The sequence below is a fragment of the Triticum dicoccoides genome, chromosome 1B, assembly GCF_002162155.2.
Source record: "Triticum dicoccoides isolate Atlit2015 ecotype Zavitan chromosome 1B, WEW_v2.0, whole genome shotgun sequence".
NCBI classification, from domain to species: Eukaryota; Viridiplantae; Streptophyta; class Magnoliopsida; order Poales; family Poaceae; genus Triticum; species Triticum dicoccoides.
This window is the reverse complement of record NC_041381.1, coordinates 432572751-432588576: the sequence shown is the minus strand read 5'-3', so window position 1 is coordinate 432588576 and position 15826 is coordinate 432572751. Positions and strand designations below refer to the sequence as shown.

The 15826-nt window shown below is 44.3% G+C and overlaps 1 protein-coding gene across 1 annotated transcript; it reads left to right on the top strand.

Annotated features, from left to right (window-relative positions):
• The first annotated feature begins 10331 nt into the window (after positions 1-10331).
• LOC119339457 (RNA-binding KH domain-containing protein PEPPER-like) lies at positions 10332-14923 on the top strand. The gene is made up of 6 exons (XM_037611510.1): positions 10332-10719; positions 12056-12311; positions 13143-13297; positions 13376-13639; positions 14070-14264; positions 14350-14923. The coding sequence occupies exons 1-6, from the start codon at positions 10429-10431 to the stop codon at positions 14536-14538; spliced, it is 1350 nt and encodes a 449-aa protein (XP_037467407.1). The 5' UTR covers positions 10332-10428; the 3' UTR covers positions 14539-14923.
• Positions 14924-15826: the final 903 nt, after the last annotated feature.

The window sequence follows — 15826 nt, the reverse complement described above, 5'->3', positions numbered from 1 at the left end:
TCGAGGCGGGCGTCGCGCAAGGGAGAGGAGGGGTCGTGCGGGGCGAGGGGGATGGGCGTCGTGGGCTTGTTCCACGATCCAGATCTGGATCGGGGAGGGGGAGAGAGCGACGGGGGGAGTGGTGGTCGTGGGGCTAGGGTTCGGTGCCCCCAAGGGGTATAGGGAGTGGGGGTGTGGGGCGGTTGGGCCGGCCCGTTCAGGCGGCGGAGGCCAGCTGGGCCACTTGGCCGAGCGGAAGGGGGGGTCTGTTGTTTTTCTTTTGTATTGTTTTCCTTTCATTTGTTTCTTTTTATTTAGTTTCCTTTCTATTTTATTCAATTTAAAATATTTATGCATTATCCAAAACTGTGTCTTCTACACCATAATTATCTATGTAATATTTAGTACAAACCGAACATTTTTATTTTAATGTTTGAAAACTTTTATTATTGACATTAATTTGAATTTGAATTTTGAAACGATTTCGAATCATCGCAAGGTTAACAACAGTAACCATGGTGACGTGGCACCATTAGCCTGGGATTACTGTAGCTTAATTATCCGGGCGTCACAGTTGTGTTAAATTTTGGATTTTTTGGGGGGTTTTGGACACCTTTATACATTAACTGGGTTTTCTAGGCATTTTATGTGCACAATTCAAATTTGAACTGCATGCACATGCTCCAATGCATATAAATTGGTTGAAAAATCAAATTTGTGTCCTTGGGTGCATGCTTAGGTCCCACACAAGAAATGGGAATGAATTTCAAACACCATGGCACTGTTGATTGCCGGCAAAACATTGAGATACTTTATTTTTAAATTCTAGTAAATCCAAAACTCGTCTGAAATTCATGAAACTTGGCATGCTATCATGGAATGGCACCCGACATAATGTGGTATTTTTCGTGTCCATTTTGAGAGAAGGTTCACTCGAATAACAGCCAACAAAGGCATTTTGAAAAAATAGCCGCCACTTTAATATCTCAAATGTTTGTATAATTCAAATCGTGTGCGTTCTGTTAACCATTCACGTGACACCATGTGTCTTGATTTTAATGGCTATAGGAGGTGTTGTGCGGACAACTGCTTGACTAAACGGGAGGCGTGCGAGCGCAGTCTGGTGCGCAGGCTGACCGAGAGGTGTGCAAGCTGTCCTCCAATGCGCAGGTTCACCGAGAAGCGTGCGAGCTGTACGCTGCACAGGCTCACTTGGAAGCAAGCCCTTTGACTTCCATGGCCGGCCGCCTTGCTCGCATCCTCTCCATTAATGGCGCCCGAGCCGGTGTTTAATACGGGCGGCCTTATTGTTCGCCTCCCATTCCCCTCCCTCCCACAGACCTCCACCAACACCATGGCGTAGAAGGATCATCTGCCACTAGTCTTCAAGTTTGGTGAAGTCGACTCCGAGCCGGAGGAGATAGAAAATAAGGAGGAACGTGGCCTCATGAACATGGCCCTGAACGAGTTGGCCGCGGTGTTGCTGCCCCCGCTCCCGTCCCAGCTCCCAGCCCCGCGCCTGCACCAGCGACCATTCCTGTAGCATTGACGGGCTGGTCGCCGAGCACTATCGTAGAGCTGGAAGCCGCGGGCATCAGCGAGGTCTCCACTGACCCACGTGAGCTCGTGTACATGCCAGCGCCCATGCCCGTGCTCCCCCTCCACCCACCGCGGCGCCGGTTCCTATGCGTTTGGCTGCACCCGCCGCGCCTATGCCCATGCACGCGCCCCCTCAGCGGCATGGGATGCCGCCGTCGACCGCTACCTCTCAGCGTCGCCAGTTTCCGTCCTCCCACACCCCGCCCATCAATCGCGCGACGGCATGATGTTTGATTTCCAAGTGAAGAACATTTTATGCTGCCTTGAAGACTTCAACAACGGCGTCTCGGAGGATGACAATGACAATGACGGCGCGACACACCGCCTCCGCCGCTGCCGGAAATAGTTTTTTTTGGGGGGGGGGTTAATACTGTATCTCGATCATATGAATATAAATTCGCAATGTGACTGAATGAAAGATATGGTTTGAACGAACTTGCATTTTTCTCTCTTAATGTACAGACTTATTAAACGATTTTCTTTTGAAGAAATGTCAATGGTTTTAAATATAACACACTAATTGCAAACGTTTTAGTTAGAACACCCGTATGCAAACCGACAGCTTCCCCAGGAAGCCAAGGGAAAATGTGTCGAGCAGGATTTGTGCAGCTCTTGATCGCAAACGTTTTAGATAGAACACTCGTATGCAAAGTGAGAGCTATGGTCTGCCCCCTTAAGTCAAGGGAAAATTCACAGCGCGGGATTTGTGCATCTCTTCAACGCAAATGGTTCAGATTGAATACGTTATGCAAAGCCAGACTTCAGCGCTAAGCCAAGAGAAAATGTGCCGAGCAGGATTTGTGCATCCCTTCAACGCAAATGGTTGTTTTGGATGACCCGTGTGCAACCACGTACAACCAATTTGGTAAGATTTGCATCTGTCATATTGGGTATGTTGCCATTTGTCAAACTAGAAAGATTGACATTTGTTGATCTAGTAACATTGCCATTTGTCAACTTTGTAACATTGTGATTTTCAAAATATGCAGCTAAAAATCACTAGCACTATCTAAATTTTGCAACTAAAATTCAGTAATTAAGCATATATTTCATTCATAGATTAAGCAGTCATTCTTTATCCTGTTGGAAAAGGCAGTGCCAAGGAGGCGCTTAGGCACGCCTAGGCGCTAGGCAATGGACAAACGCCTCGCCTAGGGCATAAATGGAGGTCTAGGCGGGGCAAGCAAGGAATTGCCTACCCAAGCAATAAATCATGCCACGTACTGCACTGATATGTTAAACGGGTTATATTCCAATGGCAGTAGACGATTATTAACTTATTTATATGCCCTAAACGAATATCAACACCCATATAATAATCGCAAATACACTGCGAGCAGAACTATATTACCGCCGAGGCTGCGCCTACGGCGCTTAGGCACCACCTATGCACTAGGCGAAGGCCAACCGCCTCGCTTACGCCTACCGCTTTTTCCAACCTATTACAAATAGTTCAACTCAATAGCTGAACTGACCAAACTTTTCCCCAATTGTTGCCAACCACGTACTGAAATAGCTAGTTCAACTATATATACTAGCTAAATTTAAGTACGTTGTATAGTTTCACCACATCTATAGTCAGATGAACTAAACAAAATAGCCCCTAAATACTACTACTACGACGGAGGGGCTATGTACTACTTACGGAATCCTCTCCTCCGCCAAGCACGCTCAGTAAGAGGCAGAGGAGGAGGAGCCTACCGACGAGCTGGACAACTGCAATACAGTGCATGCCCCGCTGCACCTTCAGCGACACTCACCTCGAACGTCCTCTGCCGCTCCAGACGACCCCTCTCAAAGCGATGGTTTGATACGTCTCCAACGTATCTATAATTTATGAAGTATTCATGTTATGTTTACAACAATTCCATGATTTTGGTATGATTTGATTAGAACTAACCCGGACTAACGTTGTTTTCAGCAGAACTACCGTGATGTTGTTTTTTGTGCAGAAATAAAAGTTCTCGGAACAAGCTGAAAATTTACGGAGAGTATTTTTGGAAAATATAAAAAAATACTGGAATGAAAAGATACCGGAGAGGAGTCCTGAGGCAACCACAAGGGTGGGGGCGCCCCCTAGGGCGCACCCCCTTCCTTGTCATCGCCTTGTGGGCCCCCTTGACTTGTCCCCGATGCCAACACCTCCTATAAATCCCAAAACCTCCAGAAATAAACCTGGATTGGGAGTTCAACCGTCGCTAGCCTCTGTAGCCAAACCAATCGGGAGCCGGTTCCGGCACCCTGCCGGAGGGGGAAAACATCACCGGTGGCCATCTTCACCATCTCGGCGGTCTCCATGATGAGGAGGGAGTAGTTCACCCTCGGGGTTGAGGGTATGTACTAGTAGCTATGTGTTTGATCTCTCTCTCTCTCTCTCTCGTGTTCTTGATTTGGCATGATCTTGATGTACCGCAAGCTTTGTTACTATAGTCAAATCATATGGTGTTTCTCCCTCTCTACATTGTGATGAATTGAGTCTTTTCCTTTGAGGTTTTGTTATGTCGGATTGAATCTTTGGATGTGAGAGCACTTGATGTATGTCTTGCGATGGGATATCCATGGTGACAATGGGATGTTCTGTTGATCCACTTGATGTATGTTTTGGTTATCAACTTGCGGATTTCCGTGGTGACATTGGGGTAATCTATGCATAGGGGTTGATGCATGTTTTCATATTCCTTTCTCCGGTAGAAATCTCAGGATGCTCATGAAGTTCTTTGTGTTGGATTGAATATTATGAATCTGAAGTTGTTTGATGCATATCGTATAATTGACCCACGGATACTTGTGGTGACACTAGAGTATCTAGGTGACATTAAGGTTGATTGATGTGTGTCATATGGTGTTATTTTACTACGAACTCCAGGGCTGTTTGTGACACATATAGGAATAGATCAATGGATTGATCGGAAATAATAACTTTGAGGTGGTTTCGTACCCTACAAGCAATTTCATCTTATGTTCTCTGCGATAGGAACTTGGGAGTGACTTTTGTCGCACATTGAGGGATTGCCATATGATTCAATTATGTTATCATTGTTGAGAGAACTTGCACCAGTGAAAGTATGAACCCTAGGCCTTGTTTCCAAGCATTGCAACACCATTTTCTACTCACTTTTGTTACTTGCTACCTTGCTGTTTTTATATTTTCAGATTACAAAACCTATATCTACCATCCATATTACACTTGTATCACCATCTCTTCGCCGAACTAGTGCACCTATACAATTTACCATTGTATTGGGTGTGTTGGGGACACAGGAGACTCTTTGTTATTTAGTTGCAAGGTTGTTTGAGAGAGACCATCTTCATCCTACGCCTCCCACCGATTGATAAACCTTAGGTCATCCACTTGAGGGAAATTTGCTACTGTCCTACAAAACTTTGCACTTGGAGGTCCAATAATGTCTACAATAAGAAAGGTTGCATAGTAGACATCATGGTTCTCCTCGTAGATCTCCTGATTCCTCATCTTTGAGGCGGCGTGTGCCGCGGCCACGACGGCGGTAAGGCTCTTTTCATGCTCGACGAGGCGCTCCTCCTCCTCCTGCAGGAACTCGGTGTAGCGCGCAAGGTCGTTGACGCACGTGCGGGCATCCACCTCCGCCTCCCGCCTTCAGGCGGTGGTGGTGGAGTGGGTGATGACCCCATCGATCAACGGTGGGCTGGCGGCCACGTCGGCTGACGATGGGGTGGCGGCCATGACCACCACCTCCTGCCTTCGGACTGCGGTGGCAGAGCGGGTGATGGCCATGGTGGCCAGCAGTTGGGTGGCGGCCACCTCCTGCCTTTAGGCCGCGGCGGTGGAGCGGGCGATGGCCCTGGCTTTCGACGGTGGTGTGGCGTCAATGGCGGCGAAGCGTGTGGTGGGTGTTCCGCGCACACCCAACAGGGACGCCGTGCACACTACACTACGTCATGGACTGCGCCGCCGCCGCGGTTTAGCCTCCCAGTTGGAGTTGTCCTCTGATGATGGCAGAGTGGTTGAGCGACGATGACGGACCGATGCCATTGGCGATTGTGGGAGAAGCAGATGAGATAAGCTACAAGGAGGGAAGGGAAAATGCGACACAAGACTCGCGGGCTGTGAGGGTTTATATAGCAGGCTGGTAAGCATTGGGATTTTGGGGGGATTTCACCGAGTCAGGCGGGAAGCTTGCGCGGGAACCTGCAAGGTTGCGCGGGAACGGGCTCACCAACGATTCATTGGCGCCACTTCGAGCCACCATTTGTCCAAAAGAATGCCCCCGCGCGCTGCGCAAGCTTGCGTTGTAAGCCGTCCGCGGCAGCGGGGTGACAAGATGTGCGAGAGGAGGAGGAAAGGCCACGTACACATATGGTTAATAAAAAGCGTTTGCGATTTAATTATCTACTATACCCCGTCCTGGTTTATAAGTTCGATTTAATTAATAAAATAAGAATGTATGTGGCCAAAGATTATATAGTTGGATTCGTATTTGAACATAGTTTCCAATTATATAATTTTTATAACATGCATTAACATTTTGTTGGTTAAATTTAAGGGCAAAGTATGGCACAAAATATAAAGGGGACTATAGACCAAGACGGAGGTAGTAGCACACGTCCGCTCTCTGCGTAGCGACGCAACTGTCAGCCGGCTTGTAGGCGACCATTTCCTACGTGTTCAACTGCTCTATGTGTGTGGTTGCTTGCGGTTGAGGCGGCCGCGGCGCGCTCTGCTCGCGTCCCGCCGCGCGCGCTCTGCTCTCACGTCCCTTTGGGTGCTCTGCCCTTGTCCCTCCATGCGTGATGCCAGTGTTTGGGGTCGGCGCACGATCACGCACGTTCGTGTGCATGCGGTTGCACCGGGCGCGACGCGATGATGCAGTTACCCGCTGCAAAAACTGCCATGCAGACGCGCCGAGAATCCAGGCCGCCCGGCCCCCATTTATTCCTGCGGCCATTTACCTTCATCTCTCACATCACACGACATAATAAGCACACCCATGGCGGCACATACAGAGAGGACATCCAACGGTTTCAATGGCGTTCCCTGTGGCTCCAATGGCTCTCCCAGCAGCCAACGATGACAACGGCATGCAGTTCACCACGCATCACGTAGTGGACACCCACGTGAGGGGGAAGACCCTCTCGGTGGTGTACATGAATGATCCGGTCTCAATAGAGAGCTCCATTCAAACTATGGAGCAGTTCCTTGCCGAGGACAAGTACCAAGTGGTCGGCTTCGACCTCGAGTACACCATCGGTCGTGTCGGGCATGATCAGAAGGTTGACGTCGCCCAGTTGTGCGTGCGACATGATGTGCTCATCTACCACTACCACCTGGCCACAAAATCCTTGCAAGCGTTTCTCCAGGTTTATCAACAGCTCTGAATACAGTTTCGCTACGGTGTACACCACCAACGATCTAAAAGCGCTCAAGGTTTCGGGCTTGAAATGCCAGAATCTTGTCAACATCCACGATCACTACAAGGTCTGGGGTAGCGACAACAACATACTGAACTCCCTGGTTGACCTCGCCTCGTCCATTATCGACCCCTAGTACATGAAGATGAAGGATGAGAGCAAGAAGGACAAAAACGCCTGACACAGTGTTTGGCATGAGAGACTGGATGAACAACACGTCAAGTACGCGGCCAAGGACGCGTACACAAGCTACGAGATGTACATGTGGATCGTTGACATCAGGAAGTGTCTTCTTCCTGCCCCAGACAAGGGATAGAGCCATCAGAGCAGTGGAGGGAGCATCACAAGAAGTAGATGACTAGACGATCATTTCTCCTAATTTAGAATGCATGCAATTGTTTATTGAGGTGTGTGTGAATGATCTGTATAGTCACCTTTTGTAATTGGATGTTTATTTCAATTTTATATATATATATATATATATATATATATATGTTATTCTTCTGTAGACAGAGCAAATCACATGGCTTATTAGCAGCAATCGTCTGTGTTATTATTGGTCTTCGCACACATTTCTGATTACAGACATGTTTGCCGCTTATCACACACATCTTGTTCAGTTGAACCGTTTCCATAGTGTTGCCTAATCACACACAGTTCATCCTAGTGAACTGTATGTCATATATCACACACACCCTCATCTGGCTGCCCATTTCTATTGTTCTTCATCATCACAAACAGTTCTTCTGGATTAACCGTTTGCCACTCATCGCACACGCAAATCTAATATGAACCTTGTTTGATGTCACCGCCATCGCAAATGTTTTGCATCTTTTTGACGATTTTAGTACATAATCGTTTGTGATTGATGTATCGCACACAGTTTCGTCGAAGGGTCTCTGATTCGACTATCGCGTTTGGAGCATCCTGCAATAGTGTGTACTTGGATCGTCACCGAACGTTAAGTGTGTAGACCCTGCGGGTTCAAGAACTATGCAGACATGACCGAGACACCTCTATGGTTAATAACCGATAGCGGGACCTGGATATCCATATTGGTTCCTACATATTCTACGAAGATCTTTATCGGTCGAACCTCGATCTAAGGATTCATCTAATCCCGTATGCAGTTCCCTTTGTCCATCGGTATGTTACTTGCCCGAGATTCGATCGTCGGTATCTCCATACCTAGTTCAATCTCGTTACTAGCAAGTCTCTTTACTCGTTTCGTAATACAAGATCCCGTGACTAACTCATTAGTCACATTGCTTTCAAGCTCATTGTGATGATGTATTACCAAGTGGGCCCCAAGATACCTCTCCGTCATACGGAGTGACAAATCCCAGTCTTGATCCATGCGAACTCAACAGGCATCCTCGGAGATACCTGTAGAGCATCTTTATAGTCACCTAGTTATGTTGCAATGTTTGATAAACACAAGGCACTCCTCCAGTGTCAGTGAGTTGCATGATCTCATGGTCATAGGAACATATATTTGACATCCAGAAAACGATAGCAATAAACTTGATACGATCATATGCTACGCTTATAGTTTGGGCTTGTCCATCATATCATTCTCCTAATGATGTGATCCTGTTATCAAATGACAACTCATGTCTATGGCTAGGAAACCATAGCCATCTTTGATCAATGAGCTAGTCCGGTAGAGGCTCACTAGGGACATGTTATTATCTATGTATCCACACATGCATTTGAGTTTCCAGTCAATACAATTATAGCATGGATAATAACAATTATCATGAACAAGGAAGTATAATAATAGCCACTTTATTATTGCCTCTAGGGCATATTTCCAACACTTCCTTGTTGCACCACCAAAACTCTCTGGTCAACGAGTTAATATGTTCAAGAGGTCGTGGGGAAGCTCGCAACATGACATGGAGTAAACAGGAACTGTCCGTGCAATAGATTTAATCAAAACTTCCTTACCACCCGCTGACAGCATCTTCTCCATCCACCCCTTTACCTTGTTCCACACACTATCCTTCAAGAATTTGAAAGCTCCATTCTTATGGTTTCCCGCATCAGATGGCATTCCTAGATACCTAACTGAAAGCGATTCATTTGTACTGTTCAATGCATTCTTTACCTTGGTTCTGAGAGAAGTTGGACATCCTTTACTGAAGAACACGGAGGATTTTGATAAGTTTATTCTTTGACCAGAAGCATTGCAATAATTATCCATCAGGGAAGACAACTCATTTGCTCCAAAAGAACTGGCTTTGACAAACAAAGAGATATCATCTGCAAAAAGCAAGTGGCTTATCGGCGGTGCCGACGGAGGTACTCGAATTCCACAGAGGTGCGGTGATTCATCTTGGGTTTTTAAGAGACACAAAAGGCCCTCCGCTGCAAGCAAAAACAGGTATGGAGAAATTGGGTCCTTTTGTCGAATCCCCCTGGATGATGTGAATTCCTCCGAAAACTTCACCGAGGTTACCATCCTCATAATTGAAGCAACTCACGATGGTGCAAAGCCCATCTTAGTTATGATAGCTTTAAGATAATTCCACTCAACTCGACCATACGCTTTCATCATGTCCAATTTGATGGCACAAAATATGTTCCTTTGTGTTTTTTTTCTCTTCATAAAATGCAAGCACTCATAAGCGGTTATAATGTTATCCGTGATTAAGTGCCCAGTAATGAAAGTAGGTTGCTCTTCAGAGATTATAGCAGGCAAAATATGTTTAAGTCTGTTTGACAAAACTTTGGAAGCAATCTTATATAGCACATTGCACAGGCTAATAGGCCTGAACTGGGATAAATTAGTGGGGTCCTTCACCTTCGGTATTAAGACAAGAATTGTTTCATTAATTACCTCAGGACTCTCCTCTCCGTGAAGAATGCGCAGCACAACTTGAATACTTTTATATGAGTTGGGACATATTTCAATAGGAAAACTTACAATAGATTTGCTTTATGTGGTTAAACAAGTCTTATAAGTTGAATAAACCTTTTATTTGACATGAACTTTTGTTAGAAATGGTGAAAACTATTTCTTATATATTTTATATATAGTTTTTTCTTCAAAATAATCTTATTACTTAATAGGTTATATTTATTTCAAAAGTTATAAATTATTATTTGTTGGTTTCTAAATTTGTTTTTTTAATACTAACAAACCGGCCCATTTGCCCACACCACCTCGCATGAGGTCGACAGACCGGGGTGAGCTCGTCTAGCAAAACGGTCTCAGAGGCGGCAGGAGCTAGGTAAAGCCCAGCTATATCAGCACAGGCGGGCCTAAAACTAAAGCATCTGGCCCATATGTAGCGCAGGCACGGAAGAGCCCGTGAGAAATCAAAACCAGCAAAAGAGCACACCCAGATCTCGTGCACCTCCTCCTCATCCCCTTCCTTCCACTTGACAGGTCTCTCCACACCCGCGGCTGCAGTCCACACCCAAACCCTAGCCGTCGCGTCGGCAGCTTCCACCGCCATGGACGACCCCGCCGCCGCAGCCACCGCCGCCGCCACGGAGGTTGGTGCGCCCGCATCCCCGCCCCCGCCGGCCGCCGAGGAGGCCGATGCCTCGGCGGAGGCGGAGGCTGTCCCGGAGGCGAAGAGGTGGCCCGGGTGGCCTGGGGACAACGTGTTCCGGATGGTTGTGCCCGTGCTGAAGGTCGGGAGCATCATCGGGCGGAAGGGCGAGCTCATCAAGCGTCTCGTGGAGGAGACCAAGGCCAGGGTCCGCGTCCTCGAGGGCCCTGTCGGCGCCACCGAGCGCATTGTGAGTACCCACAAACTTTAGCTAGCGTTTGCCCTTTCCTGTCAGGAATCCGTTATTGACTAGTTGGGGATTGAAATACCTGATGGTTAGATTGATTGGCACTTTGGAATTACAATTTTTTCTCTGTTCTACATGTCCAATTGGTGCTGCAAGCAATGGTTGCTGGAATCCTGGTAAATAGGTTGGTGGTTAATGTGTTTTGACATAGCTCGGAGTGTCTCAGCCTACAGTGCTATTTTGATTCGCTGATACATGAAATAGACATAAGGGTATGTGGGAGGCTGGAGGCATCGAACCAAATTGACATGCACGCAAGGTTTACGAGTCGATGAGTCGACAAGTCGTTCTGAGGTTGAGACTCATAGACTAAGCGTGACTAATCGACACTGAAGTTTCGACTCATAGACTAGTCGACACTGAAGTCTAGTCGACCCTGAAGTTGAGACTCATAGACTAGTCTACAGACTAGTCTTGACTAGTCCTTGGACTCATAATCCATGATTGCACGTCAATTTCATCTAATATACGACTGTGCCATTTATTGTGGTGAACCGTACATGTACTTGCTAGGGTGGTGTGTTATATCTTAGAGAAGGGGAGATGTGAAAAAAAGAAGTATAACCGCTGACATATTTATAGGTGGCCTTCATAACATGTTCCTGAAAAGTCAGTTTGGTTTGCTCAGTGTTGTGCACAGAGAGTTGTTTTGTATACCTATTCCATCTACTCCCTCCGTTCCAAAATAGATGACCCACGCTTTGTACTAACTTTGTACTAAAGTTAGTACAAAGTTGAGTCATCTAATTTGGAACGGAGGGAGTATCTATTACTCCATATTCCCACAAAAGATTCCTAAGTTTTGTCTTAGAAAGTTTGACCAAGTTTATAGAAAAAATATCAAACATCTATAATACCAAATAAATCTGCTATGAATAACATATTTCTTGATGAATATATTGATATTGATTTTGTATTGTAAATGTTAAAATGTTTTCTATAATCTTGGTCAAATTTAAGAAAGCTTGACTTATGACAAAACTTAGGGGATCTATTTTGTGGGAAGGAGGGAGTATTGTGTGAATTGATTGCCATTTCTTTTGGTAGGATAAAGTTGAATAGCGAACTACTCCCTCCGTCCCATATTACTTGTCGCTCAAACTGCTGGATACATCCGTTTGAGCGTCAATTAGTATGGGACGGAGGGAGTATTTATGTACTTGATGGTGTAAATCATTTGTATTATATTCTTCTGTTAGTGGGTATGTTTTATTACTCTTGCATGCCTGATGATCTCCTTTGGATTCACTGAGTAAACCATGGCTCTTGGACATTCCAGGTTTTGGTGTCTGCAAAAGAAGATCCGGGCTTGGAGCTGCCTCCAGCTGTGGACGCTCTGATTAGAGTTTTTAAACGTGTCAATGGAATAACAGATGGAGCTGCTGAAGGTACCCAGACAGCTGCTGCACCTGGTGTATGTGCTGCCCGGTTGGTGGTTCCTGGAGCTCAAGCAATTAACCTCATTGGGAAGCAAGGTGCTTCAATTAAGTCAATTCAGGAGGGCACAGGTGCTACAATAAGGGTTATATCAGTAGGTAATATGTCCTTGGCTGATGTATTTTATATTGATACACAAATACTTCCGTATATCAGTTGATTGTCTTGCCGTTGGATTTCTGCTCTAGCATTTCTATTAGGTGTTCCATGTCCCAGCACAAAAAGAAATGTTTATCATACTCCCTCTAATCCATAATGTAGTGCATATATATTTTTTGAAAAGTCAAACTTTGCAATCTCTGACCAGGTTTCTAGAGAAAACTATTTGTACCTACAGTACCAAATATATATTATATGAAAAATATGTCTTATGATGTATCTAACGATATGTATTTGGGTTCATGATGTAGATACGTTCATCTAAACACTTGGTCAAAGTTTGCAATGAGGTTAATTTGAACTAAATCCACGACAAGAATTATGGAACAGAGGGAGTACATGTTAAGAATGAACCGTATTATACTCCCTCCGTTCCTAAATATAAGTCTTTGTAGAGATTCCACTATGAACCACATACATATGTCACAAAATGAGTGAATCTACACTCTAAAATGCATCTATATACATCCGTATGTAGTCCATAGTGGAATCTCTACAAAGACTTATATTTAGGAACGGAGGGAGTAGGTCACAGAAGATATGGAAATTGGAATGAATTTAAACTAGGAAAGAAAATCGTTGCATAGAAATGGTGAAGGTTCATATTTCTACACGTGTGAAGTGTGAACACATTATGCACTTTAAAAAGCATATGCTTATTTGTGATATTATTTAATAGCTCAAGTATCCATTATTTTTTCTGTTGTGTTGTGCAAAGCTATGCATAATATATATACTATATGACTCACCGTGGGTATAAATTTGTGTAGATGATCGAGATCGGCCTTTCTATGTATCTGACGATGAGAGGATAGTTGAGATACAGGGTGAAACAGAGAAAGTTCTAAAAGCACTGCAAGCAGTTTCTAATCATCTCCGGAAGTTTTTGGTTGACCATAGTGTACTTCCATTGTTTGAAAAGACTGTAAGCACATATATTTTAACGCATGCTATGCTTCGCCATATTGTTTCTAATACATAGTATTTCCTATTCTCTTATCAGAATGCCCCAGTAAGTCAAGATCGCAGTGCTGAAACTTGGAATGATATGCCACATCATTCAATTGTTTCTACACAAGTAAATCAACAACCTGAAGTGCGTGATGAATATGTTCTTCCAATGAAAAGGGACCATTTATATCTTGAACGGGAGCCGCTGGTAGAACATAACATTCATCGCTCAGGTGTGTCATTATATGGGCGAGATCCTGCCTTGTCAGCATTACGACCTTCTGGAATGCATGGTGCTGGCCCTCTACTTACACAGGTATTTCTTTGTCTATGTTTCTGCATGTAGGGTCAGTTCTTTTGGGCGGCTTAAAAAATAAGCTGCCTCTCCCCAGCTTAAAAGTTAAGCCGCCCCTTAAATTTGTTGAGACTTTTAAATTAGTTATCTCATAACTAGTTTAGAAGCCCCAATGAATATGAAAGACGGCTTATGAAAAAAGCTGGGGAAGAGGCGGCTTATTTTTTAAGCTGCTAAAAGAACAGGCCCGTACTCTCTTTTCTTCCTATAAGACATTTGGTTTAATAATAATCCGTGGGCTTTCTTTTTTCCAAGTCACAGTGTCCATTCATGTTTAGTATGCATCCCATCCATCATTTTTTTCTGGGAAACAACATAATTAGTTGTTTGCAAATAGAGCCTAACGTTTGTTTACATTGTACTGTTGCTGATAAGAACAAATGGGTTGCAGATAACACAAACCATGCAAATCCCACTTACCTATGCAGAAGATATCATAGGAGTCAAAGGAGCGAACATTGCATACATACGGGCTAACAGTGGTGCTGTTGTCACAATTCAAGAGAGTTTGGGAAGCCCTGATGATATAACTGTTGAAATAAAGGGGACGTCGTCCCAAGTACAATCTGCCCAACAGCTTATCCAGGTAATAGACATCGTACATCTTTTTCTTGATCAAAATGCCATCTTTTAGCAAGATCAAAACTCTCATATATGTCCTCTTCATTCAGGACTCCCTGGCTGCGCACAGAGAACCTGTGAGGAGCAGTTACGCAGGATTAGATCCGTTATATAGGTCCAGCTACCCGTATGGCAGCTCGGCCTACCCGACATCATCGCTGCCATCTTATTCTAGCATGGACGGGAGTGGATATTCATCGTCAGGTCTCGGTGGTTACGGTTCCACTTACCGCTACTAAGCTGGTAGCTGTTTGCCATCAAGCTAGCGGCCACCCTGTATCCGCTCCTGGGTCATCGTTGTGTATGTCAGCAATAGTTTGCTCTGCTGGCTTCATGTTCCTCAGGGTGGTACTGTTATAGTCGTATTGAATCAGGGTGCGTGTTTTAGTGTCTACTTGGTCTGTAGATGTTCTTATTTCGAGGAAGTCTGTTCTAGTCTTTCTGTGTGCTGACTGATTTGATGATAATCTGCCTATGCCCAAAGGAATGTAATTCAACGTGTTCATCTGTGGGTGCAATGTTTTTCAATAGCGTCAATTGGTGAAAAAGAGCAGTATAACAGCCTCGTCCTATGGCGACATTGTGGTTTGATACAAAATAATCATTTCTTTTAAATTGCCTCCAGTATTGAAAGAGCAGTATTGAAATTGCACATTGCATGGCCTTAAAGTACATTTAGTTTTGCTTGTTTTTTTTTTTGTAAATCTGACATAATTTCCATTATGGTTTTGCTAAGACAAGGTTTTAACCAACAATTATTCTATCAAATACGTAATTTATGTGACAAATTTGATGTCACTAAGATTCACATCATATCTTGATGTAGTGTAATATGTTTGGTCAAAGCTTTGTCTCAAGGAACTACTCCCTCTGTCCCATAATGTAGGACGTTTTTTGACACTAGTGTAGTGTTGAAAAACATCTTACATTATGAGACGGAGGGAGTAAATTATACTGACAACTACTTCCTCCATTTCTAAATATTAAGTCTTTTTATAGACTTTAATACGGACTACATACGTAGTAAAATGAGTGAAGCTACACTCTAAAATACGTTTATATACATTTGTATGTAGTTTATATTGAAATATCTAAAAAGACTTATATTTATGAACAGAGGGAGTAGTATCTATTTTGAAAATGGTGGCAGCACGTATGCTTAGCATGGATATGAGAATCAGCTTTTGTCTCCCACAAGCCTATTTTGCCCGTTAACTCCAAAGATAGAAAAGAGAGCTATCACTGAGAGCCTTATTTGAGAGCAGTTTTTTGCGCTATACAAACATTTTTTTGGACGGCTGCAATTTGTTAGTATATCGAACATTGGCCGCCGGTGCATATCTCGTCATGTCTTCGCTACAAGCAGTGTATTTCTATGGAGGGGAGGAAATCTGAAATTGTAAGATAGACAAATTTATTAACTGAAACACTCAAAGTGCAACCTAAACAACCAACACTCCAATTCATCCAAACACGACCATACAACATGCTCAAACATAACAATTATCAATTAGATGATTAGATCGT

What these genes read in the sequence shown, in the direction of transcription:
- LOC119339457 (XM_037611510.1), top strand. Translation starts at nt 10,429, where the DNA reads ATGGACGACCCCGCCGCCGCAGCCACCGCCGCCGCCACGGAGGTTGGT. An exon ending in TCGGCGCCACCGAGCGCATT is followed by an intron (nt 10,720 to 12,055) that starts GTGAGTACCCAC and finishes TGGACATTCCAG; the next exon opens with GTTTTGGTGTCTGCAAAAGA. An exon ending in CTGGCCCTCTACTTACACAG is followed by an intron (nt 13,640 to 14,069) that starts GTATTTCTTTGT and finishes AATGGGTTGCAG; the next exon opens with ATAACACAAACCATGCAAAT.